The 26757-nt window shown below is 40.9% G+C and overlaps 1 protein-coding gene across 1 annotated transcript; it reads left to right on the top strand.

Annotated features, from left to right (window-relative positions):
- Positions 1-434: 434 nt before the first annotated feature.
- Positions 435-17744, top strand: Pm20d2 (peptidase M20 domain containing 2). The gene is made up of 7 exons (XM_090338438.1): positions 435-948; positions 3028-3176; positions 6391-6533; positions 8799-8953; positions 9719-9854; positions 14870-14977; positions 15603-17744. Exons 1-7 carry the CDS (start codon positions 475-477, stop codon positions 15755-15757), a joined length of 1320 nt encoding a protein of 439 aa, XP_090194564.1. The 5' UTR covers positions 435-474; the 3' UTR covers positions 15758-17744.
- The last annotated feature ends 9013 nt before the right edge of the window (positions 17745-26757 follow it).

The raw sequence follows: 26757 nt of genomic DNA, 5'->3' as shown, positions 1-26757 counted from the left end.
GGGCTGAGATCTGAGGATCCGAGCCAGCTTGAGCACGAGAAAGTCGGTGCGACTCTTTATCTCCAGTTAGCCACCAGAAAACTGGAAGTGGCATTGTGGCTCAAGTGATAGGGAGCTAGCCTTGAGCTGAAAAGCGTAGGGACAGAGCCTACGACCGACGAAAAAAATCCCCAAAGAAACAAACAAAAAAAACCAATCTCCCCAAAGTGTTCATTTCGGCTGCTTTGGGAAATAAACAACGTGGGAAAGTAATAGACTTTGGAGCACACGCACATCATCCTGTCGCCCAGAGAGCCAGAACCTGCCAGACACACCCCAAGCCCCGCCCCTCTGGAAGCGGCGGACCACTCGCGGAGTTCAGGGGGCGGGGCAGGGGGAGGGGCTCTGGGGCCCTGAGCGCATGCGCAGTCGCGGAGTTCAGCCTGCTATCGGGAGCGCGAGCCGACAGCTGAGGCTCGCGGACTGCGAGCCGGAATGAGACCCGGGGAAGAGCGGTCGGTGGAGGGGGGCCTGTGCGACAGCCGCTCCGAGGTGGAGCTGCTGGAGCTGCTGAAGCTGCGCGCAGCCGAGCGCATCGACGAGGCGGCCGAGAGGCTGGGGGCCCTGAGCCACGCCATCTGGAGCGAGCCGGAGCTGGCGTACGAGGAGCATCGGGCCCACGACGTGCTGACTCGCTTCTTCGAGCGGGAGCCTCCGGCCGCCTCCTGGGTGGTGCAGCCGCACTACCAGCTGCCCACCGCCTTCCGCGCCGAGTGGGAGCCGCCGGGGCCCCGCGGGCCGGCCGCCGCGCCGCGCGCGCTGCACCTGGGCTTCCTCTGCGAGTACGACGCGCTGCCGGACATCGGCCACGCGTGCGGCCACAACCTCATCGCCGAGGCCGGCGCGGGGGCCGCGCTCGGCCTGCGGGGCGCCCTGGAGGGCCTGCCCGGGCCGCCTCCGCCCGTGAAGGTGAGCGGGGCCGGGGTGGCCGTGCCCCTCCGTCCCGGAGGGCCGAGCGGGCGCCCCGCCCTCGCCTCCGCCCCGAGGCTGGACGGGGTCTGCAGGAGTGTGGGGTCCGTGTCGCGTACACGCGACGCCCCGCAGGTTGTTTCCCCGGAGTTTGCCATCTCACCAGCCCCTCGCCTAGCCCAGAACGTAGAACCAAGCCTGGTTTTCCTTGCCAGTTATTTTTGGTAACTATGAGGCAACTGTAATTTGCTGGCAGGGTTGTGTGATCTCTGGAGAAAGTTGAGGGCTTTGTTTGATTGTTTTGTTTTTGTCTTTTTGGAACAAGAAATCATTTATAGACTCCGATTTTTTTTTTTTTTTTTTTTTTTTTTTTGGTGGCCGGCAGTTTGGATATTTTTTTGGTGCTTGGATAAGCAGTTTTCAGTCTTCAGGACATCCAGACCTCTGGAAATGTACATAAATAATGCAGAAACAAATGCATGTATGCTAGGGAGATGAGTTCATTCTGAAGTCTTAATTTTTATAATTATTATTATTATTTTTGTGGGTCATGGGGCTTGAACTAGGCCTGGGTGCTGTCCCTGAGCTCAACTCAAGGCTACCAACCTACCCTTGAGCCAAAGCCCCATTGAAGTCTTAATTTTTATGTTACAACTTAGAGACATAATCTCAAGTCTTACATTGGGGGATGTGGTTTATGTTTGCCATAGGCAAGTTTAATCTTGTGTTACTCTGTCTTTCCAGATATGCTTCATTCTGTGAGCTAAGATTCAATCATCATCATTCAGGTTAAGGAGAAGACAAATGTTTTTATTTTAATACTCTTTAGCGAACTTTTTCCCACCTCAGTAACCTTTTTGGTTTTATCACAACAGATCTCCTCTTGGGGCTTTTTCTCTTTTAAGCTACTTTTTCTTTTCTGCCTCTGGGGACTTGCTTTTGTGTTTGGTTAGGTTTCCTGTTCTTTAACCTTTGCACTCAACCCTGGAGCTTTACCTGGGTATGTGAAAGGTTCATATTCTTTGAGCCAACGATCCAGTAAGGAACAGCTTTTTAACTCTAAAGAAGGCTGGTCTTGGAAAGAGACATCAACTTATAGTTTCAAATGGTTCCCAGCAAAGTTAACTTGCTTATCTTACCTGGTAATGTATTTTAAGTTGACCTTTTTGCAAACCAAAACTTTTTCAAGCTTGTTTTCGTTGTGCATAGATTTTACCATGAAAACATATTAGTTGATACTTTTCCTTTTTAAAACTGTTTGAAGAAGTTAACCTTAAATATCAAAGTGAAATGTTTATTCTGTAAAGTTTTCTTTTGTTTAATTAGGTGTTTGGTGACCAATAAATCTGCCTGGTTGAACTGGTGGAATCGAATTAGTAAGTTTGTGTACTAGTTGGCCGTTTTTAACACATCGTTATTAATCCGCTCCATAAAGGATTGAGTTAAGACTTTTAAAGAAGGTAGCTTGAATTGAATCTGGTAGAATCAGAATTGGGCCTGAAGGTTAGGCCAGCCATCTGAGATAATCCTATTCCCTCTGAAGATAGTTCTGAGACAAGGGGCAAGCTGCTTCACTGTCCCCAGGACCACCTCCCTGAAGTTACATCCTTGCACTCACCTACCTCACAGGGTTGTTGTGAGGAGACCTAACACATTATTCAAAGTTCCTTTTCATTAAGGTGTTTGGGAATGATTGTATACATTTGGGAAAAAGACTCAGCCATGGAGAAGCTTTAACAAATACCTCCTAATGAAGTTTGAAGAACTAAGTATGCAGGAGTCAGCTTTTTCCATCTTTGTCATTAAATACAGGAGAGTTATAATATTTGAGAAAGCTTCCTATATTATCTCTAATATATACTTTGCACCAAATGAATAAAAATACAAATTAAATTTTTCTGATTAATTTTAGCACTGTATATATTTATGCCCACTGTAAAAATTTAAACAAACAAAACCTCGGTTCATAGTGAAGGACATAAATGTAGATTGGGAACTCATACCTAAGAGAACCTGTTTGCTATTTTTTTGCTAGGACTTGTTACTGTGTTTGGCTCTGACATAGATACTTCCTTGTAGATAATTGTCCTGGGTACCCCTGCAGAAGAAGATGGTGGTGGCAAAATTGATTTGATTGAAGCAGGTGCTTTTAAAGACTTTGATGTTGTTTTTATGGCCCATCCATCCCAAGAGAATGCCGCTTATCTACTGGATGTGGCTGAACATGAGTAAGTACTCCAATTGAAGACTTGAAAACAAGGAAAACAGACGTAGATAACTTTGATATCTAAGCCAGAGACTAAGACTCCACATTTATCCATTTAAGAACTAAAGTGAGCTGAGCGTGGGGGTGAATACCTGTAATTGTAGAATTCAGGAAGAAGAGCAGGGTGAGATAGCATTCATCCCTACCTGCCCTGTAGTGTCAGTGACTTGCAAGGCTGAGGTGGTAAGATCACTTGCTCACTTGGGCCATAAGTTTAGAGCAGCATTAGCAACCCGAAACCCTTTCTCCTTACCCACTAAAAAAGCAAAAAGGTAAATTGAACGATAATTATGTAATATGTTTATTTACATTGAATGATATTGGGCCAAGCCCCTTCTAATTGAGATTTCTTATGGTGTTTATAATTGAACTAGTCAAAGAGTGTATAAAAAGCATAGGAATGACTAGCTGGGAATGTGGCTTAGTGGTAGAGTGCTTGTCTAGCATGCATGAAGCTCTGGGTTTGAGTTTTTAGTGCACACTCTATTAGTTTTGTGAAGAAAATGTACTTCTCTTTCATTTATTTTAATTTGGTTCTTTGCAGAGAGGCTAGATTATGTCCTAAAAAAGAGAATATTGAAAGGCATGGTGGCTCATGCCTGTAATCCTAGCTACTTAGGATGCTGAGATCTGAGGATCTCAGTTCAAAGCCAGCCCAGGCACTAAAGACCATGAGACTCTTATCTCCAATTAACCCAGTAGAAAGCCGAAGTGGCGCTGTGGCTCAAGGGGTAGAGTGGTAGCCTTGAACTGAAGAGCTCAGGGACAGCATCCAGGCCAAGTTCAAGCCCCAGGATGGACAACAACAACAGCAAAAAAGAGAATATTGAGGAACTCACTTTCTTGGTACCTAGACGCTTGTATCATTGAAGTGGCTTGAGTTTGTACACTAGAAATTTTTTTTTTTGGGGGGGGTGTTGGTTGTGGGGCTTGAACTCTAGGCCTGGGCACTGTCTCTGAGCTTTGTAGCTCAAGGCTAGCGCTCTACCACTTTGAGCTACAGTGCCACTTCCGGTTTTCTGGTAGTTAATTGGAGATAAGAGTCTCATGGTCTTTTGTGCCCGGGCTGGCTTTGAACCTTGATCCTTAGATCTCAGCCTCCTGAGTAGCTAGGATTACAGGCGAGAGCCACCAGTGCCTTATTAAACTGGAAATTTTAACCATCATAGATAGTTGTGTGGTCTCTTTAGTAGCTCCTGGTCTACATGTCCCAGCTACTGAAGTGTCTTTCATTGTGTAGCTTGGGCACTTGGCAATAATAACAGAACCATCCCAGCAGTGATTGTATTCAAGTGTCATCTGTTACTAGAGCTTTGATTTTAGAGGTTGAACATTTTAACTGTTTGGTATCCCTACTGTCATTGCTAGGAATTGGCATTGTGAAAACTGGAAGGCTTAACTTTGGTTTCAGAGGTAATACATTATGCTTGAACGTTAAGGATTAGAAATGCCTGCTGATTCCTCTGGCAGGGGCCTGTAGCTATCCCTGGGCTTCCTAGCCTACAAGAGTTAGATTTAAGCTTTTTACTCTTGATCAGCTTCCTTGGCCCCAGTTTTCTTAGGGTCTGGCTTATCCTTTCAACACTATTTGGATGAATTGCATAAGTAGCTACCTGCATAAATTATTTTTTTTTCTGTTTGGCCTCAAATTTGAGATCTTTCTGCCTTAGCTTCCCTGATGCTGAGGTTACAGGTTGTACCACCCCACTGCATCCATTTCTAAATTAAAATTTGAAGGAAGGTTTTGTTCCTGAAGAATTACCTCAATATATTGTTCTAACTTGTGTGTGTATGGGGGAGGGTGTCTGGTTTTATTTATTTATTCATTTATTTTGATGATGATTTTGAGCTGTCTCTGAGCTTTTGTGCTCAAGGCTAGTGCTCTGTCACTTAAGTGACAAAACTCCACTTCCAGCTTTTTTTTGGTGGTTAATTGGAGATTGGTGTCTCACAGACTTTGCTGCCCTGGCTATCTGTGAATGGTGATCCTCAGGTCTCAGCCTCCTGAGTAGTCACTAGTACCTAAGGCTAGACTTTGCTTTTAAAAAACTAAATAGAGCTCCCCTATGACCCAGCAATTCTACTACTTGGCATTTACCCAAATGTCCAGAAACAAGAGCATACTAAAGCCACTAGCACAACGATGTTTATTGCAGCACTATTTACCATAGCAAAGATATGGAACCAACCCAGATGCCCCTCAGTAGATGATTCAATCAAGAAAATGTGGTACTTATATACAATGAAATTCTATGCTGCCATCAGAAAGAATGACATCGCCCTTTTGTAAGGAAATGAGAAGGCTTGGAAAAAATCATTAAGTGAAGCCAGACCCAAAGGAACATAGGCTCATTGGTTTCCCTCATTTGTAATAATTAGTACACATCTAGAACTCTCCTAGCAGAGGATTACAATAGCGCAAAACCTACATACATAAGGTCATATAGGATGACACTAAAGGAAAGAATCTCTAGGATATGGAAAGGAGCTTTATCTTGTCTGATTGTTGTTCTTAATGTACTGTGTTATTTCTCTTCTCTTTTTTTGTCATTTGGTTAATCTCATATTGTTACTGTATCTAACTTTGTTACCTGGTGTGTTGTATATATGCTGATTTGTCTTTTTGAAATAGGAAAGGAAAGGGAGGAAAAACAAGATGATTGGGAGGGGGTGGGGAGAGGGAAATGGGGACAAAAACATGAGAAGGGGTATCAATTTGTGAGAAGTAATGCACCTACTATCTGGTGAATGTAACTGTAACCCCTCTATACATTACCCAAACAATTAAAAACAAAAAACAAAAAACTAAACAGTTTGCCTTGAAAATACTTTGTTTCTAAATACTGCAAACATAAAATGACCTTTAGCATTTTTTGTAATAGTTTACGGTTCTTTAGTTATGTAGATTTGAATTTGGAAAAATAGTACCAAAGCTATTTTCATACAGGACTTTTCCATTTTGCAGTATTGGCATTTTGATGAAATTCTAGTTTCAAGATAATGGTGATTAAAACATGTATATATGTATGTTATATGTATATATGTATATAACATCTACATATATACCATGTATGCTGTATATGATATATATGTGAACTAATTATCCTAAACTCTTACAAGTTTGTTGTGATGCATTAAACTTCAGAAGTAGTTTTCAATGATCGTTTGCCTCCTAGTGTGACTGTGAAATACTATGGGAAAGCGTCTCATGCTGCTGCTTACCCCTGGGAAGGAGTTAATGCCTTGGATGCTGCTGTTCTTGCCTACAACAATCTGTCTGTGTTGCGGCATCAGATGAAACCAACCTGGAGAGTTCATGGTAGTACTGTCTAATACTTTGCATAACATGATGACATATTTCAACACAATATAATTTATTTATTTAATTTTTTTTTGCCAGTCCTAGGGCCTGAACTCAGGGCCTGGGCACTGTCCTTGAGTACTTTTGCTCAAGGCTAGTACCCTGCCACTTGAGCCACAGCACCACTTTCTACCTTTTCAATTTATGTGGTATTGAGGAATCAAACCCAGGGTTTTTTGCGCATGCTAGGCAAGCACTCTATCACTAGGCCACACTCCTGTCCCCTATTTGATTTTTTTTTTAAAGGATTGGAAACATAATATATGCTGCATATGGGTATTTTAACCATTTTAAATAGATTTTTCAGAAATTTATTTAACAGAATAAGCTATCAATAGGAAGACTACATAAATGTCATATTTTTGTAAGGAAAAGGTTTGGTCTTTGAGCGTTACTGGGCTTTGAGTTTAGTACTTCATACTTGCTAGGCTGGCACTTACTGCTTGAGTTATTTTGCTACTTGAACCTCTTTGCCAGCCCTTTTGGTTACTTTTGAGATAAAGTCTTGTTTATACCTGAGTAGCCTGGACTGTGGTCCTCCTGTTTGTCCCATGTCACAGGGATGACAAACCTGTACCCTCATAAGTAGTCATTGTGCTTGCTGTATAGCTGGGATGATAAACGTGGCCACTGTACCAGTTATTGATCAACGTAGACTCTTATGAGTTTATTTTTTGCCTAGACTAGAGTGAGTCATGATGCTATCATTTCTGCCTCCCAAGTAGCAAATATTGCAGACTTGAACCACTGTACCTGATATGCTGTCTCTTAGTTTTTGATGCTAATAACAGGGTTTGAACTTGAGTCCTTATGCTTCCCTTGGCTTACTTGTTTACAGCTAGTGCTTTACCACTTCATCCACATCTCCAGTCTGGCATTTTTCATTCTGGAAATGAAGTCTCAAGGACTTTTCTGCAAAGGCTGGCTTCAAACTTCAAATTACTGCCTCCTAGGACAATAGGCATGAGCTCTGGCTTTTTTTTTTCTTAAAGTACTATTGAGGTTTTGAACTCAGGGCCTTGTGTTTGCTAGCAGATGATTTACAACTTGAGCCATATTCCGACCCCTTTTTGTTTAAGTGGATATTTTTGGATAAGATCTTATATTTTTGCCCAGGGCTACCTCAGACCTTGAGTCACCACTCATGTTTCTCCTGTTACAGGCAATGAGTACAGCTATCTCTCTCCCACTGTTATTAAATTCTGTTACATTAGTTGGGTGTGATGGCTCATGCCTGTAATTCTAGCTACTCAGGAGACTTACATGTGAGGATCATAGTTCAAAGCCAGCCTGGGCACTAAAGAATGTGGAACTCTTACCTCCAATTAATCACTAGAAAATGGGAAGTGGGACTGTGGCTCAAAGGGTAGGGTGAGCTTGAAGAGCTCAGGGACAGTGCCCAGGCCCAGGGGTAGGGTGGTAGCCTTGAGTTGAAGAGCTCAGGGACAGCACCCAGGCCCAGAGTTCAAGTCCCATGGCCACCACCAACACCAAATATTTACATGTACTACTGCCATAATATAAATACAGTAATAAAGTATTGTCTGAAGAGCACACATTTCGTTTTTATTTCCTTGTGATTTAGTACATTGTTTTATATATATTCTTTGCCTGATTTTTTTTTGTAAGTTGAAGTCACTTTCTAATTGTACTTTTATCAATTTTCCCCCCTTAACTTCTTTAAAAGGAACAATAGATATTTTAAAGTAGATCGTATGAAATTAGATTTTGTGAATCATTTTATTACTTTGGCTAGATGAATCTTCATTCTGTGTAGTTCTAATAAATGTGTGTTTTGAAGGTTTGGATCTTTGATCTTCATTGTTTTTTTTTTTTTTCTTGTTGTGGGTCATGGGGTTGAACTCAGCCTGGACACTGTCCCTGAGCTCTTCAGCTCAAGGTTACCACCCTACCCTTGAGCCAAGCCCCACTTAACATTTTCTAGAGGTTAATTGGAGATAAGAATCTCAGGTCTTTTTGTGCCCTAGCTGGCTTTGAACCTTGATCCTCAGATCTCAGCTTCCTGAGTAGCTAGGATTATAGGTGTGAGCCACCACGCCCGGTTTTCACTGGTTTGTAAATGTTCGAAAAGTATTTTCCCATAACTAAATGCCATCTAAAATATTCATGGATTCTTGTCACTGTTGGATGAAAAACTTTATAGGAGTATTAAGTTAAAAATGATCACCAAGCTTAATTCCAATAAATTGTTTCTTTTTATAGGTATAATAAAAAATGGTGGTGTAAAACCCAATATCATTCCCTCTTATTCTGAGTTACTCTATTACTTCCGTGCACCTTCAATGAAAGAACTTCAGGTTTTGACCAAAAAGGCAGAAGATTGCTTCAGAGCTGCAGCTTTGGCTACAGGGTGCACAGTAAGCACTTTTCAGAGTTAATTATAATCAGAGTTTGGACTGGGGCTGCTTTTTACTGTTAGATCTGAACCTAATGTGTTTATTAGATTTAAATCTGTATTTAATCTTTTAATAGTGTCTTGTTTTTTTTTCACTGACTGATTTGCTTGTGGATTGACCCTACCTTAGATGTTGCCAAAAGTAGGAGAAATGCATGCTGCACTATTTTATGACTAGCTTTTGCTACCAGTTTGGGGGTACAGTGCCCATTTTGATTTAAATGAAAGTCTGTAAATCCGTGTTCATGAGTGAGAACCATTGTCAGCCCTTTGCTCTGAAGCTTCTGCATTTCTCCTAGTGTCCCTTTTCGTGCCAGGCAGTAATGTCAGTGCTAGTTTGTATGGAGATGTCTGAAGCATCTTTTCTTTGAGAAACTTAAAGCTCAAGCAGAGTTCCTCAGAGTGTGGTTTTAAACCTCTACCATCAGAGTAGAAATTGCTGGGCTTTCCCCACAGCTCTCAGTCACGTAGGTAACTGGATTTGACACTTCCTGACTAGTATAGAGCTTGGTGACATTGTGTGGTTCACTGCATATGCAATATAAAGTAGAGAGAATTTTAGGAACTCTTAGTATTAAAAGTGTGTTTTTAAGGTAAAAGATTCGAGAAATTTTATATCTAGAGACAAAGTACTCTTGCTTGAAAAGCTTCTTGTAAGAAAATTACTGCTCTTAAATTTGTGAATTAAAGTTTTTTGTTTCAATTTTTTTTTTGATTTTTCCATTAGGTAGAAATAAAAGGTGGGGCACATGATTATTACAATGTTCTCCCCAATAAAAGCCTGTGGAAAGCTTATATGGAGAATGGAAAAAAGCTGGGGATAGAATTCATTTCAGAAGATGCAATGTTGAATGGCCCTTCAGGTAATTAAGTGCATTTGTTATATATTGAGCTATTTAAGGAAGGGAAATGCCGTCTTTGGTTAAACAATTTTGGAAGTTTTTAATGATAGCTTAAAAAATACGATTATAGAAACTAGTGAACTCTAGAAAAACTAGTATCTTACTAGCAAACTTATTTTTAGGAATAGCTAGCCATCTATTTTAACTTTTAAAATTTACTTATTTTTGTAATTCAATTTTATTGTCAGGGTGATGTACAGAAGGGTTACAGTTACATTTGTAAGGTAGTGAATACAAAAAGTTAAAATTAAGCTGGGTGCAGGTGGCTCATGCCTGTAATCCTAGGTACTCAGGAGGCTGAGATTAAAGGATCACCATTCAAAGCCTGCCCAGGCACAAAAGTCTGTGAGACTCTGATCTCCAGTTAACCACCAGAAAATCAGAAGTAGCATTGTGGCTAAAAGTGGTAGAATGATAGAGCAGTAGCCTTGAGCTGAAGCTCTTAGGAACAGTGCCCTGCCCCAGAGTTCAAGCCCCTCAACTGATCCCCCCAAAAATAGTAAGCAAATACAGGTTTTTTTTTCTTTTTTGCCAGTCCTGGGCTTGGACTCAGGGCCTGAGCACTGTCCTTGGGCTTTCTCAAGGCTAGAGCTCTACCACTTGAGCCACAGCACCACTTCTGGTTTTTTCTATGTATGTGGTAACAAGGAATTGAACCCGGGTCTTCATGCTTGCTAGGCAGGCACTCTACCACTAGGCCAAACTCCCGGCCCAGTAAGTACATTTCTTAACCAACATTATTACCTCCCCCCTAGACTCCCTACTCCCTCCCCAGGTGGTAAAGTTAATTTCCAACATATTGTCTTGTGAGTTGTGTTGTTACACTGATTCACCCTTTTTCCTATGTCTCACTATTTTGTTGTTCCCCTTCCTTCCCTAATTCAAATGAATGTATATACAATAGACCAGGTACCAAAATCACAGACAGTGACAAGGGATAAGCCATAGGGGGAAAAATGAAAGAAAGAAAGAAACAAACTTTACATAATACATTAAAAACAGCAACTACAGAAAGAAACCCCATTGTTTCCAAATCCTGGAGTTCATTTCACTTTGCATCATGTACATGCTATTGAGCTAGTGTGATCCTTTGCTAGGAAAATCCTAGACATATACTAGATATTACAAATGAGGGAAACCATGAAGTCCATGTTTCTTTGGTTCTGGCTTACTTAATATGATTTTTTTCTAAGTCTTTCTTTCTTTCTTTCTTTCTTTTTTTTTTTTTTTGCTCACTTGAGCCACAGCGCCACTTACAGCTTTTTTCAGTAGTTTATTGGAGGGTTTCAGTTTCCTGCCCTGACTTGCTTCAAATTGTGACCCTCACATCTTAGCCTCCTGAGTAGTTAGGATTATTGGTGTGAGCCACAGGCGCCCAGTTTAATTTTAACTTTCTTTTTTTTCTTTTTTTTTTTTGTTGGTCATGGGGCTTGAACTCCGGGGCCTGGATGCTGTCCCTGAGCTCTTCAACTCAAATCTAGCACTCTACCACTTGAGCAACAGTGTCACTTCTGGTTTTCTGGTGGTTAATTAGAGATAAGAGTCTCATGTACTTTAGTGCCTGGGCTGGCTTTGAATGGCAATCCTCAGATCTCAACTTCCTGAGTAGCTAGGATTACAGGTGTGAGCCACCAGCACCTGGTGAATTTTAACTTTTAAATAAGCAACTAAAATAGAAAATAGAATTTTAATTCATTCTTACAATAAGCAGGTTACTAAGTACGTAGTTATCTGGGACATTTTTAGATTCTACAGAGTAACAAATAGATATTAGAATTTAATTATACTTGGGATTGTTTTTCATTTTCTTTTATGAGAATATGATAACTTTTTTTTACTATTTTGTTTGCCAGTCGTGGGGCTTGAACTCAGGGCCTGAGCACTGTCCTTGGACTTTTCTCAAGGCTAGAGCCCTACCACTTGAGACATAGCACCACTTCTAGCTTTTTTTTCTATGTATGTGGTACTGAGAAATTGAACCCAGGTATTCGTGCATTCTAGGCAAGAACTCTACCACTAGGCCAAACTCCCGGCCCTGATAACATTTTTTAAGTTAAAAATCTTATCTACTGAAATAAAATGTTGACATAAAGTCCTTTTTCATCCTTAAGGTGTCATTGTCATTTACTGAGATAAAAAACTTCCAAGAGGAAAAGCAGTTTAGACTTAGGTGGGATGATGTAAAGTATTAGCTTAGTAAATCTAGGAATTCTAAGTAGACCTGTTGAGTAGCCTGTTGGATCTGGAACCCCAAAAGATAGGTAGGTTAGACATTATAGATTTGTCAATGTATGGGAATTCATTGAAAACCTAAGTATAGATTTAGTTGTCCAAGTACAGAGAGGAAGAAAACAAAGATGAAGCACTGGGATCAACAGTGTTTAAGGATCTAGAAGAGGCAGGGACCTGGAGAAGGCCAGATAACTAGCATGAGCTGTCATGGAAGCCCAAACAGCAGAGGATTCCTGAGGGTAAGGAGACTGTCATGTCAGGTGCTGCCAGTGTGGAATAAGGTAAGTATTTCTTAGTGGTCATCAGACCAGCAGTTACAAACTCAGCTGGTCTAGTGGAAAAGAACCAGAGCCTGGTGCGACCAGATGGCTACTGTTCACTCTTCTACCTACTGCAATGACTGGCAAAGCATATTATCTTTTCTTTCCAAAGACAGACTTAAAGGAAAACAGAAAGGGTAAATGCAAACGTGAAAGAAAAGATTTTTTAAAGCAATTCTTGAGAGAAATAGATATAGACAAGTATTGTGGAAAGATGACAGCAGTTCTGAGATATCCTCTTAGGATTTGTTGTAGTGCAGGCATGGGCTAGAGGACTGAAAGAGAGCTACCAGGGACACCAGAGAGCTTGTATGTTATTCTGAACAGCATTGGCTGCTCCGTTCAGCACTGAACATGGACCATGAATTTATTGTCAAGTTAGTCTTCATAGTCCTGCACTTTTACCCTGGCAGGTTTCTAAAGTCCAGCTATATGAGGGAAGACACTTAGTCACATCTACCCAGTGTTTGGGCTTTATATAATAGACAAAAACAATAAAATAAAGTGATTGTACTTGGGTATGATTTGCAGACTGTCGGATCTAGCGCAAGTAAGATGTTAAAATATGTAATCAGTTTTTCTCCGTCCTGTTAACTGCTTTAACATTCCTGTACATCTCATGTCTGGAACCATTCCTGGCACCAAATTCTTAGTATTTTCAGAAGCAATATATGCATATATATATATATTTTTTTTAGTTGATCTGTCCTTGATCTGACCACAAAATACTAGTTATTTGAGATTCAGTTCCAGGTATGCACACACACACACACACACACACATACATATATATATATACATATATAGCCAGTCCTGGGGCTTGAACTCAGGGCCTGAGCACTGTCCTTGAGCTCTACCATTTGAGCCACAGCACCACTTTCCAGCTTTTTTCTATGTATGTGGAATGGAGGAATCGAACAGTCTTAACATGATCTGACATCATTCATCCTTTTATCTTAACCTTAAACAACATTTTTACTTCCTCTCTACCCAGGTGATCTGCACACTCAGCATTCATGCTCTCTTCCATTGCAGGCCTTTTGCACATCTATCCCCTTCTCACCTACTATGATTTTCTAGGGAAGCCTGACTTCACCTCTAGTAAGGTCAAATTCTTCTAGCAGAGGCTTTCAGAGTGTTGCACTATTTTCTGTCATATTACTTTTCAATTTTTGTTTTCTGTTTATGGGGTTACTTGGCTAAGTTATATTTGAAAAACTAGATTATAAAGCTTAGTCAGTTAAGAAATAGTATTTTAACTACCAGTATGTATAGCTTTCACATGACTAATGGTAACATTTGTTGAATAAAGCACAGTAAAAACAAAGCCTTATGCTCACTCAGGTTGCTAACTTTTGGCATATGTCAAATACTGCACAATTAGACTGCACAAGAATATGTGGTAAGGGAATGAGAACAAATAGCAGCTAACATTTCTCTGGAATTACCACAGTCCCAAATGCCTTGTACACATTCCCATTTACTTTTTGGTTGTGTTGTTTTGTTTTGTGGTAGGGCCTCACTATGCAGCCTGGGCTGGCCTTAAACTTGAGATACTCTTTTTTTTTTGCAAGTCCTGGTGCTTAAATTCAGGCCCTGAGCACAGTCCTTGGGCTTTCTCAAGGCTAAAGCTCTACCACTTGAGCTACAGCACCACTTCTAGCTTTTTCTATGTATGTGGTACCGAGGAATCAAACCCCAGTCTTCATGCATGCTAAGCAAGCACTCTACCACTAGGCCAAACTCCTGGCTCAAACTTGAGATAGTCTTGGCTCTGCTTCACAAGTGCTGTATATATGTCTGGCTTCTTCATCTATATTTTGAATATTTCTCACTTTTACACAGAACTAAACCAAAACTTTCAAACATCAAGTAATGGCTCATAGCTAGCTGCCGTCATGTGGTAAAGGCTGAGGCCTGACTCTGAGGCTCTGTAAAAATGTACTGCTTCTGAGCTGGGTGCCAGTGGCTCGTGCCTGTAATCCCAGCTTCTCAGGAAGCTGAAATCTGAAGACTGCCATTCAAAGCCAGCCCAGGCTAAAGTCTGTGAGACTCTTCTCTCCAATTAACTGCCAGAAAACCAGATGTGGTATTGCAGCTCAAGTTGTAGAGTGCTAGGCTTGAGCTGAAGAGCTAAGAGACAGCGCCCTCCAAGGCAGATAGGAGGAGGCCATCAAATCTACAGAAGGGAAGGAAGGGTGACAGTGCTATTGGAGGGCAAGTAGGAGTAACTCTGGGCAAGGGCAGGTCTGAAAGACCTTTCTGAGTGCTGTGTGGAGACTGGAGGGGCAGAAGACACCGTGAGCGAGGGCCTGAGGACATGGGTCACTGGCCAAGAGGTCTTTATGTCTGCTCTTATAGGGCACAGAACTCGAATTGTGATTATGATTTCATCACTCAAGTATGCTCTTCTTTGTGTCCAAGGATCTACTGACTTTGGAAATGTTACCTTTGTGGTTCCTGGAATTCATCCATATTTTTACATTGGATCCAACGCCTTGAATCATACTGAAAAATACACTGAAGCTGCAGGTAAATATTGTTAGATGTCTACCCTGTGCACATCCTCTCTCCCTACCAGTAGTTACTTTTCTAACTAATTCATTCCATTAATGTCACCTAGAAGATACTTAGCCTAGGGGCCGGGAGTTTGGCCTAGTAGTAGAGTGCTTGCCTAGCATGCATGAAGACCCGGGTTCAATTCCTCGGTACCACAGACATAGAAAAAAGCCAGAAATGGTGCTGAGGCTCAAGTGGTAGAGCTCTAGCCTTGAGAAAATCCAAGGACAGTGCTCAGGCCCTGAGCTCAAGCCCAGGACTGGCAAAAAAAAAAAAAAAGAAAATACTTAGCCTAATGGTAGAGTGCTTACCTAGCATGCACAAAGACCCACTCCTCGGTACCACATATACAGGAAAAAGCTGGAAGTGGTGCTGTGGCTCAAGTGGTAGAGCTCTAGCCTTGAGAAAGCCCCAAAACAATGCTCAGGCCCTGAGCTCAAGCTCCAGGTCTGGCAAAAAAAAAAAAAAAAGACAGAGAAAGAAAAGAAAAGACTTCATTTTAGTGGGCAGTGGAGAGACAGTTTATTAAAGGGCAAACTGAGCAATTAATAATTCTTAGTATACGGAGATATTTTAATTTACTTTTTCTTCCTTTTAGGATCCCAGGATGCTCAGTTCTACACTTTGCGTGTGGCCAAAGCTCTGGCAATGACTGCATTGGACATTATTTTTAAACCAGAGTTGCTGGAAAGAATCAGAGAGGAGTTTAAATTGAAACTTCAAGAAGAACAGTTTTTAAATGCAGTAGAATAAAGAAGTCTAAGTGCTTATTAATCATTAAGAAGTGATTTTTAAAAATTTATCCTTTTTAATAGAAGAAAATATGCTTCTCTCAATTTTAAAAAGTGAGGCTAGGACAGAATGTGGAGAAAACACATTAACTCATACCTGAAATGAAAAGTTTATAGATCTGTATTTGATGGAATTATAATATTTTAGGAATTGGTATATGATGCCATTTCTTAAACTGGATGACACATGACTTACCAGTAATGATATTTCATAAGTCTATATGCTGTGTGAGTACAAGCCAATAAGTTTGTTTTTTTTTTTTGTCAGTTGTGGGGCTTGAACTCTGGGACTGGGCACTGTCCCTGTGCTCTTGAGCTCAAGGCTAGCACTGTACTTGAGCCACAGTGCCACTTTTGGTTTTCTGATGGTTATTTGGAGATCAGAGTGTCACAGATTTTGGTGCCCTGCTGGCGTTGAACTACAATACTCAGATCTCAGCCTCCTGAGTAGCTAGGATTATAGGCGTGATCCGCCAGTGCCCAGCTCAATCCAGTAAGTTTGACATCTGAAATTGACACTTGTGAATTGTAGATTTTTTGTGGTACTGGGTGGTAAATGTCTTCTCAAAGAGTTTTAAAATTTAAGTTCTAAGTTTAAGGAAAGTTTATTTCTAATATCTGATTACATACTTTGGGTTAGAAATGTCTTCATTTATAAAGAGTGTAGCATAAGATCAGACTGTGATTCTCCTTTTGTAATTCTGCATTTTTACTTTTTATATTCCAGTGATTTACTTGAGCTCTATCACACTAAATAGTATAAATGAGTTCCGATATCTGAAGGAACCAACTGGAGCTGGTTTTCATTATAGTTTACCCTCATACTTAAAAGTTTCCTGAATGGCTGTACCATTCAGATTGAGCCTAAATTATGTTGGTTGGTCTTTGAACTCTGAGCTGAAGGTTTGGGGAGTGAAAAGAGGAAGGAGGTGTTAACTTTGTCATATTTTTAGATAAGGATTCTATTTATATGTATACTTTTTTTTTTTGGATGGGGCCTTGTTGTGTTATCCAGGCTAATCTTAAACTCTATCCTCTTGCCTTAGCCTCCCCCATAGCTTGAATTACAAATAAGCTCCATTGTGCTCAGATGTAGCTCTTTATTCTTAAATGATGGATGCCTGTTTTGAGAAAGTTGATAGACTGGGAAAACTGCTAAATTTAGGATTTTAGGTATTATTTTGGAAGGAGATGACTTCTGTATGTTTGATGATTTTTTTTATTGTCACTTAGTAAATTCTGTGATTTTATATCTATATCTGTTCCTCCCACTGGATTGTATATTTGAAATCAGTATCTTTAAAATGCACACATATGAGCTTGGTGGCTCATGCCTATATTCCTAGCTACTGGGGACACAGGGATCTGAGGATCACCATTCAGAGCCAGCCAGGGAAGGAAAGTCAGGAGAATCTTATCTTCAAAAAAGCCAGAAATAGCCATGCGTGCTGGCTCACTTCTGTAATCCCAGCTACTCAGGAGGCTGAGATCTGAAGATCAAGGTTCAAAGCCAGCCCAGGCACAAAAGGACCTGAGACTCTTATCTCCAATTAACTTCTAGAAAAGGGGAATTGGGGGTTGGCTCAAAGGTAAGGTGGTAGCCTTGTGCTGAAGAGATCAGGGACAATGCCCAGGGATAGGGTGGTAGCCTTGAGCTGAAGAGCTCAGGGACAGCACCCAGACCAAGTTCAAGCCCCATGACCCAGCCCCCCAACAAACACAAACAAAAGCCAGAAGTAGGGCTGGGAGTTTGGCCTAGTGGTAGAGTGCTTGCCTAGCATGCACAAAGACCTGGGTTCGATTCCTTGGTACCACATATATAGAGAAGCCAGAAGTAGTGCTGTGGCTCAAGTGGTAGAACTCAAGCCTTGAGAAAGCCCAAGGGCAGTGCTCAGGCCTTGAGTTCAAGCTCTAGGACTGGCCTCCTCCCTCCCACCGCCCCCCAAAAAGCCAGAAGTAGAACTGTTAGTCAGGTGGCAGGTAGAGTACCAGCCTTGAGCAGAAAAAGCTCAAGGAAGGTACCTAGACTCTTGAATTCAGTCCCTAGGACTGGTACCAAATGAAACTCACATATGGGTTAAGAATCTAGAATAGTAGCTTATCTGTGGCTGTGCAATACTGCTTCCTTGCTTGGCATCATCAGAGTTTAAAAGATGGCATTGTGGACGGATTGTGATCACAAGTTCAAAATTTGTAGTTGTTACCTATCTCTTATACAACATGCAGTAGAAAAGAGATACTTTGCTTCAGGTACAAGAAGACAAGACTTGTTTTTTTTAAAGAAAAGCCTATGCTGGCGTTAGTGCAAAGTTTAAAATGATAGATATGAGAGTGATTTGGCTATGAAATCTGATCCATTTGATCTGGCTATGACTCATTTGGTCACCAGGGTTGATCTGGCTAGTCTGGCTGGCTAGACAGTGACCCCTTCCTCCCAAAGCTGCACATTCAATTGAAGAGGACAGTTTTCCTCAATAGAAGAAGCCTGGTTTTTGGTCAGTGGTATCTGAGTAGCTGTATTCCCCTGCTAGAACCACCAAACAAGCTCTCAAAGTTTAAAATGATAAGATTTTTTAAAAAAATATTTTATTAACACTGATTTTTTTACATCATACTTCAGATGTCATGTTAAACACATATTCAAGAAAGGAATCACTGGCACATAAACTTTAGAACATAATTAAAATTAAGCTGAGAGTTTGTATGTCATAGATACATATCGATCTATATACTACAACATGTCTATAGAGTATATATATCCCATCATAGATTTTGTGTCTATTTATATTTATATCTCCAAGAGCATGTTAATGACCTTGGGTACCCGAATATTGAGCCATCGCTTTTGTACTGTTTGGATCTAATACCCACATATCAAGAAAACCAGGTGCCTTTTGTTCCTTTGATCTTGATTTACCTGGCTCAACATGATTTGCTCAAATTTCATCCACTTCCCAGCGAATGCAATTATTTTTATCTTGTCTGTTGGCTCTGTAGAATTCCATTGTATATATGTACCACATTCTTTGTATCCATTCATCTGTAATGGGGCATCCGGATTGTTTCCATCACTTGGCTGTTGTGAATAGGGCAGAGATGAACATGGTTGTGCAGGTGTCCTTATAAAATGATACAATTTTAATCTAGTGAATTAGGTTTTTTTTGTTTGTTTTAAACCTAAGCTAGTGGTATTAGGTAGCCCTGCTTGAGGGATCTGTTTTTATGGAAAGTTGTGATTATGTGCTTTTATAATCTTTATTGTTCACACACTGTAGTGAAAATGTCTTCCTCAAATATCATATTTGTGTTAAAGATATTAACAAGTATAATAAAAATTTAAAGATAGTTATTTTTCCTTTAGTAATAATTTTAAGCAGACTTGACTGTGAGACTTATATAAGAAAGTCCTGTATTAGAGGCCTGAAATGCTTGGGCCCAGAAAGGTTTCTGGTTTTGGATTTATAAAAATATATTTTCAGGGCCAAGAGTTTGGCCTAGTGGTAAGAGTACATGCCTAGCATGCACGAAGATCCAGGTTCAATTCCTTGGTACTATATACATACAAAAAGCCGAAAGCGGTGCTATGGCTCAAGTGGTAGAGCCCTAGCCTGAAAGCCCAAGGCCCTGAGTTCAAGCTCCAGGACTGGCAAAAGAAAAAAAATATATATATGTGTGTGTGTGTATGTGTATATATATATATATATATATATATATATATATATATATATATATATATATAGCATGTTCAGGTACCTTTTGGAAAGAATGCAGATCTAACCAATTTGTTGCTGTTTTTGTTGTTACGACACCATGTTTGAGTTGGATGACATTTGCTGAGGAACATATTTCTCAGAGAGCCATAGGCAATGAGTTCCCACAGGACTTGCTTCCCTCTACCACACCAGCCAGGAAACAGCTGAAAGCCTGCTTGCCGTCTTAAAAATGATGTCTTCCTAAAACATTTTGAAATATCTGACTCACTCTAGTCTGTTTCAGCAGAAGAAATTGATATGAAGTTTTTTGTGTTAAGACTGCATTGTTTATAATAATTTTGTTTGTTTTATGTGTTTCTAACATGAATGTCCTACATAATCTATCTATGACCTACATAGATAAGCCTTCCAAGTGTCAAATTTTCATTGTGAGGTGTTACCAGATAGCACATTTATAAGCCTGAGGTATAATGAACTCATTTTTGTACTTACCGAAGCAACCATTTTATAGCCGAATGACATAACTGAAGGATGCATTTTGATGTACACATTAACACCTTTAAGCAATCTCTGCTACCATCAAAATTATAATCATTTTGTAATATCTTTATAGATACATATTAAAGTATGAAAATCTAAAATGTTCGTCAGTGTGTTTAATAACAATTGTCTTTTTTTTTTTTTTTTTCCAGTCCTGGGCTTGAGCTCAGGGCCTGAGCACCGTCCTTGGACTTTCTCAAGGCTAGAGCTCTACCACTTGAGCCTCAGAACCACTTCTGGCTTTTTTTTTTCTGTGTATGTGATACCGAGGAATCGAACCTGGGTCTTCGTGCATGCTAGGCAAGCACTCTACCACTAGGCCAAATTCCTGGCAGTTGTCTTATTTTTTAAATAAAACATAAAAATATATTAAGATGGGGGCTGGGAGTCTGGCCTAGTGGTTAAAGTGCTTGCCTAGCATGTATGATGACGCGGGTTCAATTACTTGGTACCTCATACATAGAAAAAGCTGGAAGTGGTGCTGTGGCTCAAGTGGTAGAGCTCTAGCCTTGAGAAAGTCCAAGGACAGTGCTCAGGCCCTGAGTTCAAGCCCCAGGACTGGCAAATAAACAAAATACATGAAGATAAAGCCCAGTCTCCAGTACACTGGTTCACTGTACATTTTAAATTAGTTCATCAGAGTTGTAAGTGTTGGCTTGCTTCTAACCTATATAAATACCATATACTCTTTCTGTAATGAGATTTTGTTGTTGGTCATGGGGCTTGAACTCAGGGTTTGAGCACTCTCTCTGAGCTCTTTCTTGGGGCTAGTACTTACCCACTTTGAGCCACAGCTCTGTTTCCAAGATTTTTTTAAAAAACTAAAAAAGTTCTTTTTTAAAAAATATTTGTTTTATTAGGCTCAGAAGCTGAAAAATGATACATGGTAAAAGATAGAGTTTGAGTTTTAAATTTGAATTTTCAGAGGACAAAGTTAAGTTACTTTTTTTTAATTTATTATTTTTTTTTTGCTAGTCCTGGGCTTGAACTCAGGGCTAGGGCACTATCCTAGAGCTTTCTCAAAGCCAATACTCTACCACTTGAGCCACAAAACCACTTAATGGCTGTTTCTGTGTATGTGGTACTGAGGAATTGAGCACAGAGCTTCATGCATACTAGTCAGGCACTCTACCACTAGGCCACATTCCCGGCTCCCTCTCCTCTTTTGTGTGTGTGTGTGTGTGTGTGTGTGTGCTAGTTTTGGGGTTTGTCCCTAAGTTTCTTTTGCTCAAGCATTCTTGCTACTTGAGCCACAAGTCCACCTCCAGGTCTTTAGTGTTTATTTAGAGAGAAGATTGCCACAGGCTTTCCTGTTTCCTGTGTGGGCTAATTTCAAACCGCAGGTCCTCAGATCTCAGCCACCTAAGTAGATAGGATTACGGGTATGAGCCACTGGTACCTGGTTTAAGTACTTTTTAAAGTCTTACTTATTTGTTGTTTTTGGCACAGATTTTGGCTATGTAGACCAGCTGGCCTCAAACTCATCCTCTCCCTTCACTTCTGGAGTTCTGGGATTACAGACATATACCACCATGCCTGGCTGACAGGCTACTTTGTTCAGATCAGGAGAATGAAAAGCAACTAAAACCTCACATTTTCCCACTTTATTCAAGTTACGTTTAAAGTCCTTAATCCATGAATAGTTAACTGTCTGTAAATGGCACCGATTGAGGACTAAAGCGGAACCTTAGTCGAATAGCATCTGACCTAATACATTGCTCTAAAGTCATATATAGGATGTGAGAATCTCAAGTGTGTTCACTGCCTGAGAGAAAAAATGCCACTGCTGAGTGAACTTGAGGCTCTTGACCACCTAAAGACTTTGCATCAATCCTCTACCACCCTCTGACAGTTGTGCAGTGTTATTCTACAAAAGTATGAGTTATTTTTCAGCCAAAATGCTTCCTCAGAGGTGGAACAGTTATCTGTAGCTGCAGTCTGGTACATCCGAGACAGCCCAGTCACAAAATCCACCCTAGGTAGTTTTTTTTGTTTGCTTGTTCTGTGGGTGATGGGGCTTGAACTCTGGGCCTGGGGGCTGTCCCTGGAGCCACAGCTCCACTTCTCCCTAGGTGGGTTTTTAAGAGGTCCATTGTGTGTGTGTATGAGAGAGCACATGAGACAGAGTGCAGAAGATATTGGAACCATGATTCCCTTGGCTTTTGATCTGTAGGCATTTTCCACAAAGCAAATTTATGCCATCACCCTGACCTGTTCTTTGCCTCATTCCCTAGTCCCCACCCATCCTTGGGCTTGAATCTCAGGCCCTGTATGCTATCCCTGAGTTTTTTCTTTTTTTCAGCTCAAGGCTAATGCCTAATGTGTGAACCACAACTCCACTTCTGACTTCTTTTGGTGGTTAATAAGAACCTCATGGACTTTCTTGCCCAGGCTGGCTTCCTTGCTCAGATTTCCTGAGTAGTTAGGATTACAGGTGTGAGCCACTGGATCCCAGCAGGTCCGTCCTTCCTTCCTTCCTTCCTTCCTTCCTTCCTTCCTTCCTTCCTTCCTTCCTTCCTTCCTTCCTTCCTTGCTTCTTCCTCCCTCCCTACCTTTCTCTCTCTCTCTCTCTTTCCCTCCCTTCCTTCCTCCTTCTTCCACCCTCTTTCTTTCTCTCCCTCTTTCTCCTTCTCCTTTCTTGTTTGTCAGTCCTGGGGCTTGAACTCTGTGTCTGGGTACTGTCCTGGAGCCACAGGCCATTTCTGGCTTTTTCTGAGTAGTTGATTGGAGATAGGAGAATCACAGATTTTCTGCCCACACTGGCTTTGAACCATGATCTGAGGATCTCAGGCTCCTGAGTAGCTAGGGTTAGAGATGGGAGCTACTGTGCCTGGCTCACTTTTTTCTTTTCTTCTTTTAAATGATAGGGGGAGGCAGGTTAATGTTAATTTAACCCAAGCTAGCCCTCCAATTCATGATCCTTCTCAGCCACGGTAATTGCAGGCCTGTCCAACCATGCCCAGCTCCCTTCTCCCATTTTCTAACTTTTGGCTTAAGTGTGATATCATTTTTCCAGAGAGTTAAGGTTGTGGAAGGAGGTGAACAGAGAAAAGGAAAAAATGGGGGAAAATTACAAAAGCTTAGAAATTCATTCACAAAGCACAAGTTTCTTACCCTAAATGAACAATAAAGCTAATTTGATTAATAAAAATTGCTGTTTTGAAAAAAGAAAGATTGCTGTTTTGAATTTAGAGTAAGCCCTGGAAGTTCATGTGACCATCAGAGTGGTGGAAGCCTTAGGAAGCAGGCCCAGGTAGAGGAAGGGACGTTACTGAGGGTCCTGTCTTGAAGGGGACACTGGGACCTCCACATGCTGGCTGAAGTCATAGATTGGGTTCGCAGGCCCAAATGAGAGAACCGAGCCATCATGAACTGAAACAATGAGCCAAAATAAACCTTTACTTTTATTCAATGGGTCATCTCAGGCATTTTGTCAGATTGATGGAATGCTAACAGCTTGTTTTCAACATGGAGTATTCATCAACCATAAAGAATGCAATGTCTTTCAGAAAATGCTTGGAAGTAGAGATCATTAAGTAAATCCTTATTTTTTTTTAAGATGAACATAGAGGGGACTAAATGAGACCAGAGGGAAGAAGGAGGCATAAAAGCAGGTAGTGAGGCGAATATGATCAAAGTATGGCACATGATACATGGTTACATGAAAGTGTCCTTCTTGGCACAGCACTGAAGCGCCCCCCAGAGGCCATTGAGAAATTCAGCTAGGTTTTCATTGGGTCTTGGGTATCAGGCTCTCAGGCAACTAGGCAGGGATGGGCTGCCTGCCTGCTGGGAGGTGGGGAATGGGGGTAAGAAATGACTTTATAGAATTCTTGAGTGGGAGCACATCTAGAGCGTGTAGGAAGCACCCCAAAAGAGTGTCCCTGCTAGGGCGTGACTGGCAGCACCCCACAGGTGGGAGAAACAGGGAGGGAGACTGGTGAGTATAAAGAGGTTAGATTCCCAACTCAGGAGTCCCCAGAAGTGGGAAGTGACCAGACAAGAAGGCATAGGAACCCTCTGGCTTGGCACCAGGTCTTGAGAGACGTGGGCAGCACGCTCACAGAGGAGACACTCACCAGAAGCAGAGGGGTGATGGGAGAGTGGTGTGGTGAGATCAAACAAAGGGAGGGGGGGATATCTAGTGCAGACTTGGGGGTGCAAAGCAGCCCCTTTTCCTCAGGACTAACAAAATCCATTTCTGTCAATTAACAGAAGTTAATAAAAGCGGAATTTAAGAAAGCTTGTTTTCAGTTCCCCACCTCCATGTTACCACCATAGTTATTGCTTTTGAGACTATGACCTGATCTACTACCTCTCATCACCAAAGAACTCTATCATGGCATAATTCAAAAGTATGTCTTTTATGAGGAGCCCGTGTTGTCTTTTTTCCCCCCCAAGTCTGAATATCCCTCTAGTTCTGGTCATTGTTAAGCTCAAGATGGACTATCAAGAAAAAAAATCTAATAATACTAATAATCTAATACTCATTTCAAGATGCCCTCTTCACTCAGTTCCTGAGAGGAAGCTTCCACTAACAGTGAAGTGAAGTACTAGTACTAATTAGGAGATGCTTGGAACTAGCTCCCCTGGTAATTTGGAATTGAAGATAGGACCATTGAGGGTTGCCTAGGATGTTTTCTGCTTTTCTTTTGGCAATACTAGGAAATGTCTTCCCTCATCTATCAGGCAGATACTTGACATGGTTTTTCAAGTGCATATTATGGCATTAAAAATTATTCACTATGGCTAGTTGACATCAGCCTATCAGACAAAATTATTAACCAAATGTTCTTATTCATACCAGTTAAGTACTATAGTTGTCTACATACATAATGGAGTTTTCTCCAGAATTATCCATTGGAAGAGATGGAGTTGCTTTGTATTTGAAGTGCTTTTTTTTTTTTGCCAGTCATGGGGCTTGAACTCAAGGCCGGGGTACTGTCCCTGAGCCTCTCTGTGCTCAAGGCTAACACTACCACTTGAGCTACAGTGCTGCTTCTGGCTTTTTCTGTTTATGTGGTACCCAGGGCTTCAGGCATGCTAAGCAAGCACTCTACCACTAAGCCACATTCTTAGTCTGTATTTGAAGTTCTTAATCACATAATACAGGTCTTTCTTTTCCTTTTTCCTGCCTATCTTTAATAGCAAATTGGTGATACTAGTGGCATCTTGAGAAATATATTAGAATGAAAACCATTTCTAACAATACTAGTGTTAGATACTCATAAAAGGCACTAGAGAATTGTTAGAAAAGAGGGCAAAGAAATTTAATATGCATTTAATCATTCCTTACAATCACAACTATGGCTGTCAATGTTCTCAAGCTTTTCCTGTGTGCGATTACGTGGTAATGTTTGAGAATGTGTAAGATGTATTACATATACTACTAAGCAAATAGTTTCCATAGGCATCTGTTATGGAATCAATCAATTATGCCTTCCTTCCACCCCTACACCTTATATATTGATTATGATTTGGAGACAGGACCCTTAAGTAACTGTTTTTTTTTCTTTTTTTTTTTTTTGCCAGTTTTGAGGCTTGAACTCAGGGCCTGAGTACTCTCCTTGGGCTTTCTCAAGGTTAGAGCTCTGCCACTTGCCACTTGAGCCACAGTGCCACTTCCGGCTTTTTCTGTGTATGTGGTACAGAGGAATTGAACCCGGGGCTTCATGCATGCTAGGCAAGCACTCTACCACTAGGCCATGCTTGCAGCCAGTAACTGAGTTTTAATTAATTAGATGGAATTAATTTGACCAGAGGAAAGAGGACATGTGGATCTGGATGGTACCAGGAAATGACTTTTGTGTGGAATGGCAAGGAGGCAACACAGAAGAGAGGCCTCTGCAGAAACCATATCTACTGGCAGTTGACTTTAGACTTCAGTCTCCAGAACTGTGAGAAGGCAAGTTTCTTTTTGTCTGAGCTCCTCAGTCTGTGGTGCTTTGCCATGGAAGTTCTAGCAAACTAGAGAATTCTCCATGCTAGCTCAAACATTGGGTTGTCCCAAACAAAGAACTGGAAATGCAGCTAGCATGCCTGAGAACCTTCTCTGGGACTCAGCAGCTCTGGCGATGAAGACAGTGGTGACCACATTTATGAAAAGTTTGAGATTGTCTTAGCACATGTAAACAGAAAAAAAACATGTCTGTAAAATAATGCAGGATCAAATTGAACATTTAATGATTTCATCTATGTTGTTAAAGTATTAGAATTTACCCCAAACAAAAAAATAAGAACAAAACAAACTTATTCAGATGAGCTTTTATAGAAAAAAAGGAATTGTAATTGGGATTTATGTTCATAGGTATTTTTTCTCATGATTTTAGTGTTGATGATCAGTTAACTTCAAAATGAAACAGACATGTTTGTGTATAGAATTCTGTTTAATAAAGCAAATTTCAAGTATGACAAATATTAGGGTAAGTTTGGTTGAACTATCTAGTTTATAAATACACAGCATTAAGAACTCTGTTCTAAAATAAGACATCAGATTAGAACCTACACCCTGACATTCCGTTGCCACTGAACAGTGCCTTCCTGACACAGGGGCTTCTAAATCTGGAAGAGAGCCTGTGTTATGATTTATAAAAAAATGGAGAGTGTTTCTTATTCTCATTAGCTACAAAGGTAGTCCCAGGTCATATGTTTTCTTGAAATGGCCATGCTGAACAAATTAGGCTTTCCCTAAGTTGCTCAGTGATAATAT

This window comes from Megascapheus bottae, chromosome 8, assembly GCF_031878675.1.
Source record: "Megascapheus bottae isolate mThoBot1 chromosome 8, mThoBot2.hap1, whole genome shotgun sequence".
NCBI classification, from domain to species: Eukaryota; Metazoa; Chordata; class Mammalia; order Rodentia; family Geomyidae; genus Megascapheus; species Megascapheus bottae.
The sequence above is the reverse complement of the archived record's forward strand: the minus strand, read 5'-3'. Positions and strand labels throughout refer to the sequence as shown.

What these genes read in the sequence shown, in the direction of transcription:
- Pm20d2 (XM_090338438.1), top strand. Translation starts at nt 475, where the DNA reads ATGAGACCCGGGGAAGAGCGGTCGGTGGAGGGGGGCCTGTGCGACAGC. An exon ending in ACCAACCTGGAGAGTTCATG is followed by an intron (nt 6,534 to 8,798) that starts GTAGTACTGTCT and finishes TTCTTTTTATAG; the next exon opens with GTATAATAAAAAATGGTGGT. An exon ending in AAAATACACTGAAGCTGCAG is followed by an intron (nt 14,978 to 15,602) that starts GTAAATATTGTT and finishes TCTTCCTTTTAG; the next exon opens with GATCCCAGGATGCTCAGTTC.